The sequence below is a fragment of the Cetorhinus maximus genome, chromosome 2, assembly GCF_964194155.1.
Source record: "Cetorhinus maximus chromosome 2, sCetMax3.hap1.1, whole genome shotgun sequence".
NCBI classification, from domain to species: domain Eukaryota; kingdom Metazoa; phylum Chordata; class Chondrichthyes; order Lamniformes; family Cetorhinidae; genus Cetorhinus; species Cetorhinus maximus.
The window spans coordinates 182,172,157-182,186,564 of NC_135880.1; the positions used below are offsets into that span (position 1 = coordinate 182,172,157).

Here is a 14,408-nt window from a genome sequence, read left to right on the forward strand (position 1 = left end):
GAGAGAACTTGTGTTTTATTACTTGATGAACTTTTGTTACTATATGAAAAAAGTCATCGGGATATTCTGGCAGAGCTGTAACCAGTAGTCATTGGTACACCACCTAGCAGTTTGTTGGACTTAACTTTGAACAGCTCTTAGTGCACTCAGAGTTTCCTCACTCGGATCTTTCTTGTAATTAATGAGAGCAGACCGTTTGCCTTCAATTGACAGGTTCCATCACAGTGATGTTGGTTCCCATATGTTGAGAGTGGATATAGTGTCACAAATATGTTCCATTTTGCTCCTGCACTCTAAGTGGGAATGCTAGGGAGTGCCTCTTAAATCAAGTCATTGAACTGTTAGTTTTTATCTGGATAGGCAATATGGCTGATGTTGATACAAGGACAGTATTTCTGCTTCAAATGAAAAACTTCAAGTGTTGCACCCTTGCCCTAATGCTCACCAGAGAGTGATCTATATCACAGTCAATGCTGTGGTAGCTGTGTGTTGAGCATGCTGCTCAGAGAGTCAGGTCTGGTGATGATCCAGCTAGTGCCATTGCCCTGATCTTGGATGTCTCCGGAAACCTTGTGGAATGGTTTGTTCTGAAAGAAGATGTTAAGTACACAAAGCTCATGGCCGCAGCAAAGCTCAAGTAGTCTCTGCCTGTTCTCATTTATGTTTCCCAGACCATGACATCTGAGGCAGAAGGGCCATGCCTCATGGTCTGTGCCCACTAATTGCTTTGAAATACCCGTCGGTAAAGATGTTATTTCTTAGAGAATTTGCTGATAAGAGTGTCAAGCTTCTCATAGAAGTCTTTCGCCTCTGTAACTGAGCACAGTATTGGAGCATAGACACTCATGAGGTTTACAGGCCCTGTTTGAATTGAGAGGCGGATGGAGAGAACACATTCTGAATAGGCTAGGCTTGTATCCACTGGAGTTTAGAAGAGTAAGAGGCGACTTGATTGAAACATATAAAATCCTGAGGGGACTTGACAGGGTGGATGTGGAGAGAATGTTTCCTCTTGTGGGAGAATCTAGAACTAGGAGTCACTCTTTAAAAATAAGGTGTCACCCATTTAAAACAAAGATGAGCCAAAATTTATTCTGAGGGACATGAGTCTTTGGAACTCTCTTCCTGAAAAGGTGGTGGAAGCAGAGTCTTTGAATATTTTTAAGGCAGAGGTGGATAGATTCTTGGTAAGCAAGGTGATAGGTTATTGGGGGTAGGCGGGATGCAGATTTGAGGTTACTATCAGATCAGCCATGATCTTATTAAATGGCAGAACAGGCTCAAGGGGCTGAATGGCCTATTCCTGCCCCTTGTTTGTATGTTTGTAACCATTTGTTGGAAGTTCCTTACAGAGAAACCTACACCTTGCTCATATGTTTCCTCTGAACGCTTCCTGTGCCAGGTGAACGTATTTTATTTTTTGGTGATCCAGCCTGATCTCTTGTAGGGATGCTATGTTGATGTTCAGCCTATCAAGCTCCATGTCGATCACGGCTGTTTTGCATGCATTATCGATCAGCTGCAACTTGTCTGTCAGTTCGTGCACATGATCCTGATGTTCCAGCTTGCCAACTGAAGAGTTGGCATCTTCTTTCTTTTTGTTTATTTGGCTCCTTTGCCTGATGCGATGGATTCTGTCCACTTGTTGAGCAGACACTCGAAGCTCCAAGCACCCATTGAAACAGATGGACCTTGGCAGCTCAGCACCTTACCAGCTCCGGGCTGCCCAACTTGAGATGGGCAGTGGCTGACCAATGGGACATGATGGTCCCTCCCACTGTCGGAAACAGCCCATAGCACCCATTCACAATGCCAATCGAGTTGGTGACTGCTGCCTCCCATGTTGTGTTAAAGCTCTGCAGAAACTGGAGCATCCTCTCCAAGGCGCAAGCCTGGGCAAAATTTATGGAGACCCGGGGCTGTCCAAATGTCATAGGCCCCCTCTCGACCTCCCCGTTGAGCCCAAAGGAATGCAAGCTCTACATTTGACACCAGCTTGGTTGGAGGTGTTGTTGGAAAGATGACATATTTAGATGTCAGTCTGCCTTTGGGCTCCACTTAGATTTTGTCAGGATTTGTTCCCTTAGTTTTCAACTCCCCTGAGGAATCCACAAGGCAGCAGAGCTATTCGTCTATAGCTGGGAGTTTGATTCATGAGTGCCATGGTGTGTCCATATCATCAGTGTTCTTGCATGTACTGCATGTCTGGGGGCCAAACCTCTTCTGAGTTCCTCTGAAGATTTAGCCTGGGACCATGTCCGACCCAATTTCCATCTGTCACCATGAGGAGCAGAGCTGAGGATTTGCCAATGGAGAGGCTGTGTACTGACGGAATGACTTCACATTTCGCTCTCTTTTTCGCATTGCTGCTTGCCAGTGGTATGGGCTGAAAATGAGAAGCAAAAGCATGCTGTCTTCGCCCACACGCTAGAAACATCCCATCAACACGTTGGACACACAAAGGGAATACTGGATGCATGTGTGAATGGATCAAAAAGGCAATAGTCCATCAGCAAAGAAAATGGCCCATGAAAACAAAGGCAGGAGAGTCATGATAAAGGCAAAAAAGGTGGATGCTGGAAACCTGAAACAAAAACAAAAAATGCTGGTAAAACTCAGCAGGTCTAGCAGCATCTGTGGAGAGTGAAACAGAGTTAACGTTTTGAGTCTGTATGACCGCAGCAATTGCAGCACCTTTCAAGGCACCTCCCTGATGAACATCGTGGGAAAAATATTTGTCCGGATCAGACTGCAGACCCTGGCTGAACACATCTACCCGAATCCCAGCGTGGTTTCAGAACTGGAAGATCTACAGTTGACATTATCTTCTCAGTCTGACAGCTGCCGCAAAAATGCCGTGAACAGTAAAGACCACTATATATTGCATTCATCGGTTCCACCAAGGCATTTGATCATGTGAGCTGTGGCAGTTTGTTTAAGCTGCTGGAGAAAATTGGCTGCCCACCGAAGCTGCTCAATGTGTTCTCTTTCCACGACAACATGATGAGTAAGATCAGCAACAAAGGGACATCATCGCAACCATTTGAGATCTGCAGTGGGGTCAAATAGGGTTGAGTTTTGGCACTGACACTCTTCGAAATCATCTTCTCTTTCCTGCTGTCATTTGCCTTCGGGTCATTTACAGAGAGTGTTTACTTAAGTACCAGAACTGACAGAAAGCTGTTCAGTCTTGCTCACCTAAGATTCAAGACAAAGGTGCGCCAAGTCCTCATCAGAGAGTTGCTCTATGCTGATGATGCCGCACTAACCTTCAAAACTGAGGAACACCTACAGGACAAATGGACGGACTCTCACAGCTGTAAAGAGCTTGGTTTGACCGTCAACATCAGGAAGACAAATGTCATGGTCCAGGATGTTGCCATATCGCCATCTATCAGCATTAACAATGTGACACTGGAGGTTGCAGATAGCTTCACATAGCGAGGCTTCACAACCACCAGCAATCTGCCATGCTGAAATCAATGCACACATCACAAATACTGCAACTGTTATGTCCAAGCTTACAGCAACCTGACTGAGAACACCAAACTGCAAGCCGACCAAACCTGCATCCTTAGCGCACTCCTCTACAGTGGTGAGACCTGGACAACATATGCCAGACAGATGAAAAGGCTGAACAGTTTCCACCTTTGCTGTCTCAGATGTACCCTTGGCATCTCTTGGCAGGATAAGGTCACCAGCTCAGAGTCCTGGAGCATTCTAACTCCATCAGCATGCACTCATTTCTAAGCCAACAATATCTACACTGGCTCAGCCATGTTCATCCCATGAATGATGGCTGAATACCCAAAAACCTTCTGTATGGTGAATTGGCTGCTGGCTCTCAGTCTCCTGGGCATCCATACCTCTGCTACAAGGATACCTGCAAGTGAGGTATGAAGAGGATGGATATTGACACTGGCAGCAGGGAGACGGTCATTGATGGCCGTGACCTCTGGAGGCTGACAGTTTGGAAGGGCCTTGGAAGGGGAGAGCAGAAACAAAAAGCTCAGCTGGCCAAGAAGAGGGCCCAGAGAAAACAGGCTAGTGAATTGTGCACCTTCTCAACCCAGTGCCTTTCTCTGCAGCAAATGCGGTAGAGTGGGGCACTTGAAACACACGAGACAATGCTTAACAGACAATTGACCACAACGGTGCAAATCATCGTCGTACAAAATGGAAGGCTGCCATCATTGCATCAACTTGGTGTGTCAATGCACTATTTTAGATTCTTCTATTTTATATCCCTAGCATTATGCTGGTAATAAGTTGTAATGGAATACTTATTCTCTACTGGGGACAGAAAATGAATGTGTGTTATTCTGTGTTCTTACCTTAATTAGAGAACTACAATTTGGAATAAAAAATTGTTTACACACACGCTTTTCCTCTCCTCTCTACTCGGATTAAATGCAGTACTCGATAATTTCTAGGCCCAAAGATCCTCCAGAGTTCAGTGATAAGGAACTAATTTGGGAGGGAGGTCCGGGGATTAGGATTTCAGTCTCATAGATAATTTCTAAAGCAATTTCTTTTCTATAAGGCAGCTTGTTGGATGATGTATATTTTGTATCCTTATGAATAAAAACCTCCAGGCAGCAGTCATTGCTGATGTTAACTAGCTCTTGTGCATCGTCATTTTCAAATCCATGTAGGCACATACAGTTTTAACCTTGGAAGAATTTTTTAGTTTCAATCTTGTGTATGTACAGAACAGCAACATTTTATTTGTATACTGATCACTGTAGCAGTTGTCAAAAATTATGGCCTGTTCTATAGAGAATTTATTGCAAAGTTACTTATCTTTACTGTTTCTCTGAATAAAATTGAGATATTCGTTATCTTGTATTCCCTTTGATCTTAGTGTCATTTGTGTGATTGTCAGGCAATAAGTGAGAGTCAGATATTACTAAATATGTAAATAGATTCATTAATAGCCAATAATAGAAATTACCCAGAATCTATCCCGTGAGTATAAAAATAAGTAATTCTGCAGTATGGAGCAAGTTATATATCTGTGAATACCAAAGGTTTTGGGGAAGATCTTGGAAATATTTGTGAAAGTTAGTGCTTGCTACCTAAAAGGGTAATGGTACTACCATTGTATAAAATGTTTAAATCCAAGATAAGTAGCATGAGAGTGAGTCAGTAAATAGAGAAAAACGAACTAATAAACAAAATCTGATGATTTGGAGGGCTTGAGTCAGGAGCCCCCAGTTTGAAAACCTATGGTATTTAAGATATAATTTATCTTCTTAACCCGATTCTTAGTCTGCTGGGATTAAACCAACTAGAACAGTTTGCTTTTGTATTTAAATAAAATGACACAAAAATAGCAAACTTTTGAACCTGTTGCAATTTTCAAGATATCTTCCAGTACAATAGCTTGGTTTGCAATTTTGACAAAAAGATGATGTGAAATTGTGAAGTGTTAGAGCTCAGTAAATCCAAAGTGTATCTTCAATCATTATTGAAAGCAATTACTTAGAATTGATGCTTCTGATTAATACAAATGTTAACTTTCACTTTCTCAGGATGCTACTGGTAGCTTTGTGCTGCCTTTCCGTCAGATAATGTATGCTCCATATCCAACCACACACATTGATGTCGATGTGAATACAGTGAAGCAGATGGCCCCATGTCATGAACACATTTATAACCAGCAGAGTTACATGAGCCAGGAACTTTACAAACTTCAGAAGACTGCATCAGAAGAAGACATGATTCCTGATACTGTAATTCATATGGATGAAAGTTTTACCCCTGATTTGTAAGTATTTTGAAACAAATAGTTGTTTGGTAGGACAGAACTTGAGTATTGCTGAAAAAAGAGGCAGTGTAATTCTTAGCACAATCAGGATTGTTTAGCAGGCGTTGTCCAATTGCGGAATCTCATCTAATGTTGGACACCACGTTTTGAGTTTTGCAAGCACGGGCTGGTTGGGTACGGTCAGTACTTTGCCTGTTGCGAACAGCTTAAGGGACGCGCTGTTTGATACGATTTGCCAATTGTTGGGATGTACAGCCTATATACTTGGCATCACACCAGCACTGAAATTCATATACCACATTACTCATTTGGGTAATTGGCAGAATATCTTTTTGGCTTGACGTCAGCATCCTGTTAGTGGCGAATACCATTCGCATTGCTACTGCATAGTAACAGCATGAAACAGCTAGCTTCACCTGTTGCTCAAATTTTTGAGACACCTTACGCTTCCATGGTATTTTGAGGTAGACTGGGCACTTTTCAGGACCAAAAGTGGTGGCCTTAGGCCAATTCATGAGTTTGTGCAATATACGATTGATGTTCTGATCAGGGTAGCCATTGTCCTGCAGGATGGCTTTGATGCGCCCTCTTTCACCCAGCTTGCATGGTGAGCAAATGGCTTGGGCCCTATTTATGAGGTTGCCAATAAGGCCAGTCTTATAGCGCGCAGAACTGTAGGGATCCCAATGCATATATTGACCAATGAAGAGTGTTATGATACGGCAGATGGTATTTGCCAGGCCGACCAAATCCACTTGATAGTTCCTTTAGGGGGAAGTGACAAAATGCAAATTGTAATTATCAGTAATATAGTTATCAAAGGCAAAATTTATCTGCACCCTTCAATCGTGCCTTTATGTCACCTTACCAGATCAAATACTGAGAGTGAAATAAGATTCTGTCACTGTTCAAAAGGTCATGTTGCTGTGGACTGGGCTGGAAAATAATATGCTGTGCGTTTTTGCTGAGACTTTGACTTACATTTTCATTACTTTTTTGTGTGGTCTTCATTGAGAGAAGGTAGAAATTTGCTTGTATCATTTACTGACAAAATCAGACCCCGAGTCAGGTACAGTAGATTCTGTTATCTGGTCACCTTGGAAAGAAAGAGTTCCAATAATTTTAAAATGGTCGTAGCTTAGAAATCTCAATACATTGTAGTTTGTACAAGTACTGAAACTTATATGTTATGGTTTTAACATAGTGTACAGTTCAGAAATCAAAACGATAGCCAGCTATTTTTTTTCTATTCATTTTCAAGTTGTTAGTCAAATCTGAGTGAAAAAGGTACCTTACTAAATCAATTTCTGTAATATTGCAAGATCGCATTTACAACTTTGGTCCAAGTCATTGGGTTGTATCCTGATGACACGAGCCAATCCCACTACTAAAACCAAAGTTTCCCTGTACAAGCAGTTCAGACACAGTGTAGAACTCCCTTCACATCAACCTGACTGCACTGATAACCCCAGCTTGATGACAAACCTTGATGTTTACTATATCATATATTGTAAAATGTGAATGAAATCTATTGTGGAGACTTGCCTAGTTAGGAGTGATTTATGTTGCAGCTTTTTAAAATAGAACAAAGATGGACTACCCTCAGCTCGTAGAAAACCTTTAGATTTCAGCCCTGTCATCAATATCCTTTTTAAAAAGGTATGAAACTAAAATTTAAAAACACATGAAATGTATAATTCCTTGGCTGAGGAATTCTTTCACAACTTGCTCACGGCTCTGTGCCAATGCTGCTCTTTAGCTGGTTATTTAAGATTCTTAAAAGCAGTCCTGCTTCTGTTTGCTGTCTCCCACTTATCATAAAGGTCAATATAGGAACATGTGTGGAGAATTGTGGGCATAATTCACTGGTTTAGAACTTTGCTGTATTATTCTGGATCAAAGCATGTTGCTTCTCCACATAATCCTTTTAATATTTATTATTAAATACTTCTCCAAGTAATTCTGATTTGGAAAAGAATTGACACTTTCCCCTCCAATTAATGAAGTGTAACAAGACATGTCATTATATCCCACAAGTGCTTGAGATTTTACAACGCATTCTATTTAACATCACACATTTCTACAGTTCTCACTCCACAGTATTTTCCCATGAGTGGTATAAATATAGTAGTGTTGTACTATACTGTCGAGCAGTCAGCTATCCTTATGGGTCGGGCTAGGATGATGGGCCCTGTTACAGTCTATGGACTACTTCTTCCCTCCTGGTTGTTTGATGAATATAAATGTCAACAAACTTGTACATTCCTAAATGGAATTTTAAGTGATTAAATTCTGGGGTTGCTCAATGTTTTTCTTAAATAGTTTTGGAATTCTGCAATTTAAAGTAATTTAATCCCAGGTTAGATTCAAATTTGAGTTTCAGAGGTGAAAGGTCAATACGGTTAGCCATTGCACGAACCAGATGTTTTTTTTATAGAATTTTCTTTCTACTGTAACTTTTAACTTGTTTATATTTGTATTCAATTACATTTCAATAAACTCTCTCAGGAATATTTTCCAGGATGTGATGCATCGAGACACCTTGGTGAAATCGTTTTTAGATCAGGTATGAGATATTAGAACTAAGACGTCAGTTGTGAGCAGTATTTACTGATACTTTGGTAGAATAGTTTCTCTATTTTGTGGATAATTTGTTCTCATATTTGGTAATGGAAACATTATTGGTACAGTATCTAGATGTATGGTGTAGTTTGTAGCATTTGTTAGAAAATAATAAACTTTGTCAAAATAACATTTTCAAAGTATTCATGAAAATCTGCTACTTTAATTTAAATGTTAAAAACAGCTTAGTAAAATTATAAATGAAAACTTGTCTTTTGCAGGTTTTTCAGCTCAAATCTGGTTTGGCCCTCAGGAGCATTTTCCTAGCACAGTTTCTCCTCATCCTTCACAGAAAAGCCCAAACAGTGATAAAATACATAGAAGATGAAACGTATGCAAGATTTATTTTCTGTTTTCAGTGTTATTTTAAAATTGCAGTACCCCACAGGTTTATATAAATACATCTACTTATCTAAATATTTTTCTTAATAATTAAATGCAAATGCAGTCACTCTCTTGCATAGTTTTGTTTGCTACATTATTACTTTATTGTGACCATAATATGATGGAGTTTTACATTAAGTTTGAAGGTGATATAGTCAATTCTGAAACTAGGATCCTAAATCTGAACAAAGGAAATTTTTAAGGTTTGAGGGGCAAGTTGACTATGGTGGATTGGGAAAATTCATAAAAGGACATGACAGTAGATAGGGAATGGCTAGTATTTAAAGAGGTATTGCATGGTCTACAACAAATATACATTACTGTAAGATACAAAAACCCAACAGGAAAGATGATTGATTGCAAAGATTAAAGATTGCATTACATCAAAGGAGGGAGCTTATAAGGATGTCAGAAAAAGTGGTAAGCCTGAGAATTGGGAGAAATTTAGAATCCAGCAAAGGATGACCAAGAAACTGCTACGGTAAGAGAAAAGAGAATATGAATGCAAGCTAGTGAGCAACATAAAGGTGGACTGTAAAAGCTTCTTTAGGTATGTGAAAAGGAAAACATTAGCAAGGACAAATGTGGATCCATTACAGGCGGAAACAGGAGAATTTATAATGGAGAATATGGAAATAGTGCAGAAACTAAACAATTACTTTGTGTCTATCTTCACAGAAGAAGATACAGAAAATCTCCCAGAAATACCAGGGAACCAAGGGACTTGTGAAAATGAGAGGTTGGGAAGTCTTGATATTCAAAGAGACTTGGCAATCCTTGTTCAAGAGTCACTAAAAGCTAGCATGCAGGTGCAGCAGGCATTTAGGAAGGCAAGTGGTATGTTGGCCTTTATCACAAGGGGATTTGAATACAGAAATAAAAATATCTTACTGCGATTGTATAGAGCCTAGCTGGGACCACACCTTGGGTATTGTGTACAGTTTTTGCCTCCTTATCTAAGAAAGTATATACTTGCCACAGAAGGAGTGCAACGGAGGTTCACCAGACTAATCCTTGGGATGGCGGGATTGTCTTATGAGGAGAGATTGAGGAAACTGGACCTGTATTCTCTTGGGTTTAGAAGAATGAGCGGTGATCTCATTGGAACTTAGAAATTTTTTACAAGGTGTGACAGGGTAGCTGTAGATAGGATGTTTCCCCTGGCTGGTGGGTCTAGAACCAGGGAAGACAGTCTCAGAATAAGGGTAGGCCATTTAAAACTGAGATGAGGAGGAATTTCTTCACACACAGGGTGGTGAATCTTTGGAATTCTCTAACACAAGAGGGCTGTGGAAGATCAATCATTGAGCATGTTCAAGATGGAAATTGATAGATTTCTGGATACTGAAGATATCAAGGTATATGGGGATAGTGGGGAAAAATGGCATAGAAGTAGATGATCAGCCACGATCTGTTTGAATGGCAGAGCAGGCTCAATGGGCCGAATGGCCTACTCGATCCTATTTCCTATGTTCCTATATCATTTGCTAGTTCATTGAGCATTACTAAATGATAATTTGATAATATGGAGAAAACAGTAAGCTCAGTCTGAAATTGATGGCATGCAGTCTCAATAAGTTTAAAAGCTTAAAAATGTTTCATAAACTATAGGCAAACTTGTTCCCCACATCTTTGCATCTTAACTTCTGATCTGAAAACAATTGTATACATCACCAAATTATTGCAATCCTGAAATAGTTAGTTTCCTATAACTGAGCTGGAATTAACACTTCTTAAAAAGTAAAGTCAAAGACAATTTGATCAAAAGTCCATCTCTGAGAAATAGGAGTATGCACAAGACCTATTCTATCAATTGAACAAGTAGTTTGGAGTTACCAGCAATATGTATTCTGTTGTAAAACTTGTGAATAAATTAGATGTTATAACACCATAGCTACAGAAATATAAGGATCCTTCACGTAAGCTTTCAGTAATTAGTCATAATTCAAAATTATGCATAAAATATACTTAAATACTGATAAATACTTTGCATTGTTTAATAGGGAAACAGCATGGAAAATGTTAATGTAATTGTATATTTGAGTGAGGTGGGTATTTGATTTTAGGGTTAGCTGGATGGACTGCAGTCTTTTATGTGCTTGCTCTTTACATTGTTCTAAATTTAAAATGGTTCAGTTAAATTTTTGGTTCTGTAAGTAATAATGATGAACAGTGGTTTTAGCACTGTCTAATAATTGACTATATGTTAAACTTCAGTCAATTATAAATGTCCACAGTTAAATGATGCCATTGCTTAAAATTTTATTTTACCTCAATTGTATTGTGTGGCAGTTATCTCCAGCAGGTGTCCCCATTCAGCAACCATTGCCAAAAATCGAATCTTAAATCAGTAAACGTATATTTACCAGATAATAAACCAGATTGGCTTATTGCTATTTTCCTGGAATTTTCTATATTTGATTAACTAGATATTAAACCAATTTGCACTGTCTGTCAGATGGTGATATTAGAAATACATCAGGTTATTACCATTAAAAAAGACTTCTTTTTCTTTCTATGTAATGACCACATGAATACTGATTGAAATATTGTTGAGCATTATTAAAGTTGCCATGTACAACTGAATGTTGGTGTTCCACTTTTAAATCAAGAATTTAAAATCACACCATTGTGTACCTGGTATCTTAACTGTGCAGGCAGTCATTTGCTTTTAAATTGAGAGGGAGCATTTGGATACTCATTAAGAATGCCCTTGATGAAGATAAATAACACATTTAATCATAGGTGATGTATACCTTATAATTTGCTATTGAAGCTGACTAACCGGATGATGAGACGATCCAGATCTCTTTCAGCAGCCTCCAAAGATGTTATAGAGAGAATAAAGAGAGGAATTATATGCCAAATAGTAAAACTTAAAGAGCAGCAATACTTAAGAATTCAGACATTCAAATCTTTAAAAACTAGAGGATAAGTTGATAAAGTCACTATTGTACTGTTGGTTTTATGAATAGGGACACAGAGTACAAAACAAATGTTTCTTATACCAATGCAACACATTAATTAGATCACAGGTAGATTTGTTTCATTTACATAAAGGTCAAGAGTAGATCAGTTAGCTTGAAATTATTGGGGTTTTGACAAGGTAAATGGGCAAAATATATTTTTGCTGCTTGGTGACTGGAGGGTATAAATTTACAGTCATTGCCAAGAAAATGAAGGAAGTGCTGGGTAGAAATTTTATTTTTAAAATGGATTGCTAGCATTTGAATTGTCCTGCCAGAAAAATTAGTGGAGGAATAATTAATTATAAAATAGGACATTAAAAATGTTTACAAAATTTAAAGGGCATGGAGGAAGGACAGTGACATGGGACTAAAATGGTAGCTCTTTGTGAGCTGGTACAAGCATAATGACCTGAATGGCACCTATTAAATTCTGATTGTTAATTTTAATGCTAACTGTGTGTTCTGTTTATTTCTTTTCTCTAGCCAGAAGGGAAAGAAGCCTTTCAAATCCTTACGCAATCTGAAGACTGACCTTGACCTTACAGAGGAAGGTGACTTGAGTATTATCATGGCTATGGCTGAGAAATTAAAGCCAGGCCTACATTCATTTATTTTTGGGAAGTCTTTCTACACAAGCGTACAAGAACGTGATGTGTTAATGTTACTTTAGAGACAAATTATTTGAATTGTATTTTACATTAATGTGAATAATGTGAGCTTGCTTATTGCAATAGCTAATTAACATGAAAGAGTAAGATAGTAATGCAGATGTTGAAATCAGTTGTCATACCAGCAAATAGGGTATAAAATTTGAACAACCATGAGAAAGTTAGTCAATAAATAGATTCGTTGGTTCATTACTAACAATACAAATAAAACCTACTACCATTGAATTTAGCCATCCTTTAATTTTGGTGTTGCACATTTTTTACACAAAGATTGTTTTCTCACTTAACATTCTTTCAGGCTTTACTTTCAACAATAATTCAAAATACATCTGGCTCAAAGTAGCTATCCATACTTTTATTTGAGGGTTTTTTTATTGCAAGTTAAGGATGTAACTACAATAGCTCTATTATAATGCATCAGATTAATAAGTCATGTTTCAATCACAAAACACAATGGTGCCGGAATGGCACCTGGATTCCACATTTGTGAGAGATGATTTGGATACATGTCAACTTGAAATATGGCAATATAACTCTTGTCCTGATCTTCCTCTCCAGCACACTGAAGCTGGGGGCTATGAAGTCCCATCCATGACGCCACCTTGCAGTAATTATCTACTATTAACTCCCCACTGTCACTCTCTAGGGAGATGGGGCTTTAAACTAAACAAGATGGGTGAGGGATCAAGCTTGGGTAGAGGTATCAATTCAAGGTGTAGAGTCAAGACGAGAGAGCAAATTAGTAATATGAGAAATGAGGGCCAGAGAATGGCAGGAAGGGACAGAGGAAAAAAAAAACCTAAGAATAAATCAACAGTCAAAGTCTAGATGTTACAAAGGTAGCAAAAAGACAAAACTGAAGGCTCTCTATCTGAATGCATGGAGCAATCATAACAAAGTAAATGAATTGATGGCCCCCATTTAAGTAAATAAATATGATCTGATAGCAATTACGGAGACATGGCTGCAGAACAGCGAAGATTGTGACCTTAATATTGAAGGGTACATGACAGTCAAGAAGAATAGGAAGCTAGGTAAAGGTGGAGGGGTAGCACTGTTAATCAAAGAGGGCATTGGTACAATAGTTAGAGACAACCTTGGTTCAGAGATCAGGATGTAGAATCGGTTTGGGTGGAGATGAGGAATAGTAGGGAAAAAACATCATTAGTGGGGAGCGGTCTACAGGCCCCCTAACAGTAGCCACAGTGTAGGACAAATCATTCAAGAGAAAATATTATGTGCTTGTGATAAAGGGCAATGATCATGGGTGATTTTAATCTACACACAAACTGGAAAAATCAGATTGGCAGTAGTAGCCTGGATGAGGAGTTCTTAGAACGTTTTGGAGATAGTTTCTTAGAGCAGCATGTTCTGCAACCAACCAGAGAGCAGGTTATATTAGATTTGGTATTGTGTAACGTGACAGGATTAATTAATGACCTCAGAGTAAAGGCACCCCTAGGTAGCAGCGACCACAATATGCTTGATTTTTACATCCAGTTTGAAAGGGAGAAGAGTGGGTCTAAGACTAGTATCTTAAACTTAAATAAGGGCAACTACGTGGGGATGAAAGCTGAGTTAGCTGAAGTGAACTGGGAAACTAGGCTAGAGGATAGATCAATAAAGAAGCAGTGGCAGACATTTAAGGAGATATTTCAGAGTAATCAAAAAAAGTACATTCCTACTATAAAGAAAAATTCCAAGGGGAGGACCCACCATCCGTGGTTAACTAGAGGCGGTAAGGAAAGCACCAAACTTAAGGAAAAAGCATACAACTCTGCAAAAATTAGTGGCAGGACAGATGATTGGACAGAATATAAAGAACAGCAGAGAATGACTAAAAGGTTAATCAGGAGAAAGAAATTAGAGTATGAGAGGAAGGTAGCTAGAAATGTAAAAAATGGGTAGCAAGAGTTTCTACAGGTACTTAAAAAGGAAAAGTATAAATAAAGTGAGTTTTGGTCCTCTAGAGAGTGACAGTGGAGAGTTAATAGT

General features: G+C 38.9%; 1 protein-coding gene across 1 annotated transcript in view; it reads left to right on the plus strand.

The window, feature by feature from the left end:
* c9orf72 (C9orf72-SMCR8 complex subunit) overlaps positions 1-12,642 on the plus strand; it is a 33,843-nt gene extending 21,201 nt beyond the window's left edge. Inside the window, exons 5-8 of the mRNA XM_078530296.1 lie at positions 5,535-5,770; positions 8,279-8,336; positions 8,614-8,723; positions 12,229-12,642. Of these exons, the coding sequence (XP_078386422.1) occupies positions 5,535-5,770; positions 8,279-8,336; positions 8,614-8,723; positions 12,229-12,415 (591 nt within the window). The 3' untranslated portion in view covers positions 12,416-12,642. The remainder of the gene's footprint in view (positions 1-5,534; positions 5,771-8,278; positions 8,337-8,613; positions 8,724-12,228) is intronic.
* The last annotated feature ends 1,766 nt before the right edge of the window (positions 12,643-14,408 follow it).